Genomic DNA, 8,546 nt, shown 5'->3' with positions numbered 1-8,546 from the left:
TTGTTGTAAGCACCTTGACCTTGCTGAGGTCTCCATTGATTCTGATTCTGATAGCCACCTTGGTAATTCTGTCGCTGATAACCCCCTTGAGAGTTATTAACATAGTTAGCATCTTCAACCTGCATAGGTGGCCTTTCAAGGAACTGACCATCTGGAGCATGGTACATCCCTTTTGGCAAAACTGCATCTTCCTCACAAACATTTACCTTCTTGATTTGAGACTCATCAAACTTCTTCGTCAGCAAGGAGATATTTGTTGCAAGTTCTGCCAATGTTTGCTGGGTATCCTGATTCTCCTTCACTATATTCTGGAGCATAGCACTACCATATGGTACCACATCACCATTGTTCGAGTGCCAAGCCTGATTTTGAGTTGTCAGCTTGTTGAGTATTATCGTCACTCGTCGGAAGGTCTTGTTCATAAAACACCCATCAGCCGCATTGTTGGCCACTGACTGTGTCACTGGATCTAACCCTCGGTAGAACTTCTCCATCAATATAATTTTCGGAAAACCATGATTTGGGATCTTCTGTAGATATTCTTTGAACCTCTCCCAGGCTTCTTATAGTTGTTCCCCCGGTCGCTGCTTGAATTCATATATCTTGTCTCGAATCTCAGCCTTCTTACTAGGGGATACCACTTTTAAGAAACACAGTAACCATCTCTGCCCATGAAGTAATTGAATTTCGGGGAAGCTTCTCGAACCATGTTCTAGCCTCTCCAGCTAAGGAATACTTGAATAGCCTCAACCGAATAGCATCTTGTGGAACATTGTTCTAGACGTGATTAGCACACACATCCACAAAATTTTGCAAATGACGTTGAGGGTCATTCTCGGTAGAGTTCCGAAAGTACCCCTCAAGTTTCAGCAGCTGATAAAGAGATGAGTCAATTTTCACAGTAGCCGCTCCAACTCGAGGTTGAACAATGGCAGATGCATAGTCATCCTCTTGAACCAGTTCAACAAAAATATTCTCATCATCAGATTCATCCGTTTGATTATTCAACCGATTCACCTGATTACCCGCACGCTGATTCTGCTGATTTTGATTCATGATCACCTGGTTTACACAGAGTAGCAAACAAGGTGTGATGGAATAAGCAAAAGACTTTAATCAAAGCAAACACTATTTAGTAATTTCAAAACCGTATTCCCCGGCAACGGCGCCAAAATTTGATACGCTCAAATTACACCTATTAATGGCATAACGCGGACGTTGTCAAATATAGAAACCCAATGAGGTTGGGGTCGAATCCCACAGGGAATATGGTGTGAAAAGGGTACTAAAATCGTAGATGCTAAGTTCTAGGTCTAATGGCTTAATCCGATAAGTTGTGTAAAAGTTGGTTTTTCTATGACTAGTTGCTAAATTATTGCTTTGGTGAATACTTATGGTAAAAGAAACTAAGGTTGTGTCCCCGTTAGATATAGTGTATGATCATGGGTATTGATCTTGATATACTTGTAATGGATCATTATATGAATGCATTTAATCTCTATGTGAATTTCTACTATTTCCCAATAAATAAAGATTATATCTTTCTATGATTTTCCCAAATATAAGAAAGTGATTATGAAGAACAATTAATCATGCCAAGTAAATTCCTCTTATTCCTAAGTGAATTTATTAAACAAAGTTTAAAGCTTTGAGTTCTTGTTAATTATTCTTACCAACCCTAATTATTTTTCCAAATAAATTTAGGGTTTATGGCTTTAATCAATGTTTGCAACCATTAATTATGAATGAAGAATGAAGAATAACTAAACGCTAATAATCCATTATTTGTATATCAATCACAACCCAATCACAAAACACCCATCATTAGGTTCACAACCCTAGTAAGGGAATTTAGTTACTCATGACGAAGAACAAGGAATAAGAAATTGAAGAATTCATAAGTGCTTACTTTGGAATGAAAAAAGGAATTGAGAATACTTGAATTGATGTTTGAATCTTCAAAAACTAGAGAGAAGTTTTTGTTCTAATTCAAGAGACAAAAATATATTGAATGATGAATATTAAAACCCTACAATGACTATTTATAGGTTTTGAAATTACATAAGTTACAGATTTTGCACTTCAGTCCCGTCATGATGAAATACGGTCCGTAAATCACTTTACGGACCGTAAAGATGGTTCACGCCCTCGTCGTCTTCTCAGCTGTGTGGAACTCAACCTTCCAAAATACGGACCGTAAAGTGGTTTACAGTTCGTAAACTTCGTGGTCGTCTTTCACTTCGCTAATCTCAGGCTTTCTGCCAGATGCTTGAATGCTAAATACGTGATGGAATACGGACCGTAAACTGGAATACGGTCCGTAAACCTAGCTCGTAAACCACCATCTTCTCATTTTGACTTTCTGGTTCTGTTATCCTTAAACACGACCATGGAATACGGCCCGTATTGTAGAATACGGTCCGTAAACTTCAATTTACGACCATGATCTGCACTTCAACTGTGATCTTGCCAAATCTGTTCCTTCACCTGAAAAACACTAACAAACACGTAAAATCACATTGACTTGCTTAACAACAAGTAAAACTTATAGCCGAAAAGTATCGATTGTGGCGTAAAAATCACGCCACATCATTGATCCTATGGTGTTGATTGTCCCAGGAATTGATATACTCAGACTTATTATATTAGGGATAGATGCTTACATAGGTGTTGATGGATACTCGGTTACAATTATGTTGTTTCATGCTTGATTGTTCTACTTGTTTATCTGTGTTATTCTCTGAATTATGTTAACTATGCATAGTCGACCTGTGATGCCTACCAGTACTGTTGTTTGTACTGACCTGCACTTGCTGCACTCTTTTATGAATGCAGAGTATCAGGCCGGATCTACTTCTCTGGCTCGTGGCTGATCAACTCCTCAGCTTTTACTTGAGTTTTCCAGGGTGAGCATGGCGTCCGCTGACCTCGAAGACTCTTCTATTGTTTATGTCTTACTTTATTTTCAAGACATGATTTGAGACACTTTATGTATTATTATTCAGACCAGAGTTATTCTGATTTAGATGCTCTTGGCACACAGTTTATGTCTCTCTTTTTTTCTTATGAACTTCTTGGATTTGTTGACGGCTCCATCCCTCCTTCAAACCCTATTATATGTGATATATCTGGATCACAACGACTTAACCCTCTATTCCGTATTTGTTCTTGGTTATTCACAACATTATCTCGTGAAGTTCTAATTGATGTTCATCTCTTACCCACATCATGAGATACATGACTCTCTCTCTTAATCGTCACTACATGCATGCTAGTCAAGCCAAATCTATAGAACTGAAACGACAACTTACCACTCTACACAAGTCTGATTCGATGAGCATCGATCGGTATCTTTGTGATGCCAAACAAATTGTCGATTCTCTTGCAACAATAAATTGTCCAGTTGCTAATCAATTTTTTATTGATCATGTTCTTCTTGGATTAGGTAGGGAGTATGACACATTAGTTGGTGCAAGATTATGGAAATGTTTTCCTTGCCTATTCACAAAGGGAAGAACCGCATATATACAATGTACATGCCATGATCATCGGCAAATCTCTCGGAAACAATATGCTAATAATTAGGAAAGCTAAATATCACCTTTGACTATACAACAAATATTAGGCAATATTCTAGGAAGATAACGACAGATAATTAGGAAGGCTAATTATCTCCTTTGACCATACAAAAATATATACACTATATTTAACACACCCCTACAGTCGAAGCGGGAGGTTTATGAACGTTAAGACTGTCCCGAAACTCTTCAAATAAAACCCGCGGGAGACCTTTAGTAAAGATATCCGCAATCTGATAACGGGAAGGTACATAAAGAACCCGGACCTACCCACGAGCAACCTTCTCTCTGACAAAATGAATATCCATTTCAATATGTTTTGTACGTTGATGTTGAACTGGGTTTCCAGATAAATAAATAGCATTTACATTGTCACAATAAACAAGATTAGCCTTTTTAATCGGACAATGCAACTCTAAGAGAAGGTTTCAAATCCAACATGATTCGGAGACAACATTCGCCACCCCATGATACTCGGCTTCGGCACTCAACCGAGACAAAGTGGGTTGTCGTTTAGACGACCAAGAAATCAGATTGTCACCCAAAAATACGCAATAACCAGATGTAGACCGTCTAGTGTCAGGGCACCCACCCCAATCTGCATCAGTATACGAGACAAGAGTAGAAAAAGAAGACGGGTATAAATGAAGCCCGTGATCCAAAGTACCCTTAACATACCGAATGACACGTTTAAGAGCAGACATATGATCAACTCTCGAATCATGCATATGTAGGCAAACCTGTTGTACAGCATAAGAGATATCCGGTCGTGTAAAAGTGAGATATTGTAGGGCCCCTGCAAGACTCCAATTCCACAAAATGCTCAACTCCATCAGCCGAAGGTAGTGACCCGTAGCCAAAAGGGGATTTTCAAACCTAACACAAAATATTCCATGCACACTACGGTTGAGAGGTCACCTTTGCCTCGAAATCCGATAGCGGCTCTTCGTGACCCGAATTGGAAAATGGCCATGGATGATGAATATAATGCTCTTATTAAAAATAAGACGTAGGAGTTGGTGCCCCGTCCTCCGGATGTTAATGTGATTCGGTCTATGTGGATTTTTACTCATAAAGTCAAATCTAATGGTGTGTTTGAGAGGCATAAAGCCCGTCTTATAGGTGATGGTAAAACCCAGCAAGTTGGCATTGATTGTGGCGAGACTTTTAGTCCGGTGGTGAAGCCTGCTACAATCTGCACTGTTCTTAGTCTTTCTCTTTCGAAGGCATGGCCGATCCATCAGCTGGATGTTAAAAATGCCTTCCTACATGGTGAGCTTCAAGAAACAGTTTACATGCACCAACCTCTGGGTTACAGGGATCGTGTTCATCCTGATTATGTATGTCTCCTGCGTAAGTCATTGTATGGTGACGAAGCTTGATTGTTGATAGAAGAAATGGGATAAAGGTCGCCTCGACTATCACATCTCATTATTGGCATCCTCGTCCGATAATCCTTCACAGAAAACCCAAAAGGATCAAACTCAACTGACACAGAATTATCAGTGGTAAACTTTCTAACAGAAATGAGATTTTTAATCAATTTAGGTGCATGAAGAACATTTAGAAGGGAAAGGGATTGACTCGGGGAAGATAATTTAGTGTGACCATAGCCAAGAATCGGAATAGTATGACCATTACCAACCACAATATTACTATTAGGATGATTGCCCAAATTAAAATAAGACGAGAGAGTACCTGTAGAGAAGGTCATGTGAGATGTAGCCCCGGTGTCCATGTACCATAACGGATCGGGTTGGTGAAGAGACATAGTATGCATTGCTGTCTCGATATCCGTAGGAGCATACAACATGGGATGCCCAAAATTAGGTGTTGCTTGTTGTTGAACATAGGCTTGCTGAGGTCTTGGGCCCAAGATACTGGGCTGGCGCTGCTGAGGAACAGGAGGTCTGGCTCAACCTTGAGTTGGGAATAGGCAAGGTGGAATGAGCCAACCTTGACCATACCAACCCCAAGGATAAGGTTGATGCTGCTGCTGTTTCAAAAATGATGAGCTCCCACCTTGGACACCAGAGTTCTGTCCCCGGCCACCACCTTTTCCGCTGCCGGAGTCGCGTCCGCCACCACCGGAATTGTTGTTCTTTCGGCCACCGTTGTTGCGGCGACCTCCAGAGTGCTGCACACCTTGCTTCCCCTTAGAACGACCCGATTTTTCAGAAATAATCGGACCGTCATCATTCGAAGTGACCACCATAGCTGATTCGGTGGCTGCTTCCTTAGACATCCCGGCCTCTTCAAGAACAAGCATAGACCGAGCCTTATAGAAAGGAGGAAGAGGATTGCTTTTCCGGATTACCGTACCCACACCACGATACGGTTTTGTAAGACCACCTACCAATTGCAAAACCATACGATTGTCCGACACCGGTGCGCCAACGTTCTTCAATTGATCCGCAAGGGACTTGAGACATTGACAATAAGCAGAGGCATTATGAAAATGCTCCATAGAGACAGTGGTGAAATCTTGTTCAAGGGCAACGACACGGGAATGTTGATTATCTTAGAATATATCACGCAATCTATCCCAAGCTTCCATAGCCATTGAATCGGGCTCGATAATGGTGTGCAATAGGTCGTTAGAAATGGTAGAATAAATCCACGAAAGAACCGTGGCATACAAGGTTTACCATAGTTCCTTTTCGTCATCAGTAGAAGGAATCTTCCTCTGACCGGCTTTCGGAGGAATGATATGATTAAGAACCTTGTGAGATCGTGCGTGAATCTTGAAGAGTTCCGCCCACGTAGAGTATTGAACGTTTTCCATTTCAAGCATAATGGGAACGTGGTTTTTGATATTTGAGACGGCAAGAGTCGGGTGAAAAGAGGACTTGTTGTCCGATATTTAGGATGGCCGGAAAACGAGAGATAGAAGGAAGAAGATGGTGGGCAAGGAAACTCGAGCTAGGGCGAGCGGAAGACAGAAAATCCCTAGGCAACTGATACCATGCAAGATTATGGAAATGTTTTCCTTGCCTATTCACAAAGGGAAGAACCGCATATATACAATGTACATGCCATGATCATCGGCAAATCTCTCGGAAACAATATGCTAATAATTAGGAAAGCTAAATATCACCTTTGACTATACAACAAATATTAGGCAATATTCTAGGAAGATAACGGCAGATAATTAGGAAGGCTAATTATCTCCTTTGACCATACAAAAATATATACACTATATTTAACAGTTGGAATCATCACCTACTTTCCTGGACAATTGACTCTCAAGGAGTAACGTACCTAGCTTTTACTTCATGAACAACGTTTGCAACGCTTCAAGGAGCTGGATTCACCTGTATCACCTCAAGCTTTTGCTACTCATACTATTTCGCATAATATGCCTGGTTCTCAATCTGCTTCACAAGATGGCCGTGGTCGAGGACGATTTTCATTATCAAAAAGTTAGGGCAGGGGTGGAAAAGGACGTGGTTCTTATGGTCAGAGTAGTGAACAACCATTTAATGCATATCGGCAATGGAAAGTCTCTTCTAGGTATTGGTGGTACTTCCCTGTTTTATACACTTCACAATCTGGAAGCGCTACACCATCTACAGGAATCTTAGGTCCACACTTATCCCTACTTTATGTCACATTTGTGGATCCCTTGGTCACTTTGCTTTACAGGTTAACAATCGCTTCAACCATGCTTTTGTTGCTAATGATCTTCCCAAGTCTTTTGCAACAATGTCGGTTGATTAAACAAATGATGCTAATTGGTGTTTTGATTCAGCTGCGTCTGCTCAGATGACCCCATCTGAAGGTAACCTTTTGCATAAATCTCGTTACAATGGTCTTGATCGTGTATTGGTTGGGGACAGTACTTTGCTTGACATTGCTAATATTGGATATTCTAAATTACTATCTTCCTCACATCCCCTTCACTTGAATTTCATTTTTCATCTTCCTCAACTTCGGCATAATTTAATCTCTGTCAAAAGGTTGTGTAAAGATAATAATTGCACTGTAGATTTTGACGATGCTTTTGTTTTTGTTAAGGACAAAGCCTCGGGTCACACTCTCCTTCAAGCTTCTAGTAAGGGCGACGTTTATCACTTATCTCCTCAATCTAAGTCATATTACCATCAAGCATCTGTTGCAGTTCAACAATCGGGAGATGTTTGGGACATAGTGGAGCTCAAGTTCTGTCCAAGCAAAATGTCATTAGTTTCCTTAATTCGTTTTCTAATAATTGTGTCTCTTGGCATCTAGGAAAAATCACAAAATTTACCTTTTAAATTAGTTGAACATTGCAGTACTTCTCGATTGAAAATTATTCATTCTGATGTTTGGCATTCTCCAGTTCCTTTGAATTTGAGTTTTCAATATTATGTATTTTTTGGTGATGAATTTTGTTGGCTTTACCCTATGAAACATAAATCTAAGGTTTATAAGAATTTTCGTGCACTTCAAAAGCTGGTGGAAAACATTTTTACTACCAAAATTAAAGCTTTTCAAAGTGATGGAGGTGTTGAATTTGATAATAAGGACATGCTTTTGCATTTTTCTAATTCTGGAATTCTTTTTCGTAAGTCATGTCTGAATACTCCTCAACAAAATGGGGTGGCTAAACGGAAAAAATGTCATATTTTTTAGATAGTGCGCACTGTACTCGTCGAGTCCTATATACCACCTAACTTTTAGGTTGATGCAGCCTTTTATGCTATTTACACTATCAATAGATTACCTACTCCTGTCTTACAAGGAATTTCTCCCTATGAAAAACTTTTTCACACACCTTCGGACTATTATTTTATCAAAGAATTTGATTGTGAATGTTTTCCACATTTATCCACTAAAGCGCCAAATAAGCTTATGCCTCATTCTATCTGATGTGTTTTCTTAGGCTATGCTTCTAATTACAAGGGTTATCGATACTTAGATCCCGATACAAATCGTGTCTACATCACTCGTCACGTTATTTTCCATGAGTCAGTTTTCCCATATCTC

The 8,546-nt window shown here is 39.9% G+C and overlaps 1 protein-coding gene and 1 non-coding gene across 2 annotated transcripts; one reads left to right on the top strand and one right to left on the bottom strand.

Moving 5' to 3' along the window:
• Nucleotides 1-510: 510 nt before the first annotated feature.
• On the top strand, nucleotides 511-616 carry LOC132612472 (small nucleolar RNA R71). Its single transcript, XR_009571830.1, has one exon. It is a non-coding gene; the product is annotated as a small nucleolar RNA R71 (small nucleolar RNA).
• Nucleotides 617-4,999: 4,383 nt separating this feature from the next.
• LOC132612178 (uncharacterized) lies at nucleotides 5,000-6,045 on the bottom strand. Its single transcript, XM_060326499.1, has 2 exons — nucleotides 5,535-6,045; nucleotides 5,000-5,034 (listed from the first exon to the last, which is right to left on the bottom strand). The coding sequence occupies exons 1-2, from the start codon at nucleotides 6,043-6,045 to the stop codon at nucleotides 5,000-5,002; spliced, it is 546 nt and encodes a 181-aa protein (XP_060182482.1).
• Nucleotides 6,046-8,546: the final 2,501 nt, after the last annotated feature.

This window comes from Lycium barbarum, chromosome 9, assembly GCF_019175385.1.
Source record: "Lycium barbarum isolate Lr01 chromosome 9, ASM1917538v2, whole genome shotgun sequence".
NCBI classification, from domain to species: Eukaryota; Viridiplantae; Streptophyta; class Magnoliopsida; order Solanales; family Solanaceae; genus Lycium; species Lycium barbarum.
Note: the sequence above shows the minus strand (reverse complement) of the source record. Positions and strands in the feature narration are given on the sequence as shown.

Coding starts and splice junctions, on each gene's coding strand:
- LOC132612178 (XM_060326499.1), bottom strand. CDS start 6,045: ATGGAGCATTTTCATAATGCCTCTGCTTATTGTCAATGTCTCAAGTCC. Junction 5,035..5,534: donor TTGGGGTTGGTATGGTCAAG/GTTGGCTCATTC, acceptor TTTTCTGTGAAG/GATTATCGGACGAGGATGCC.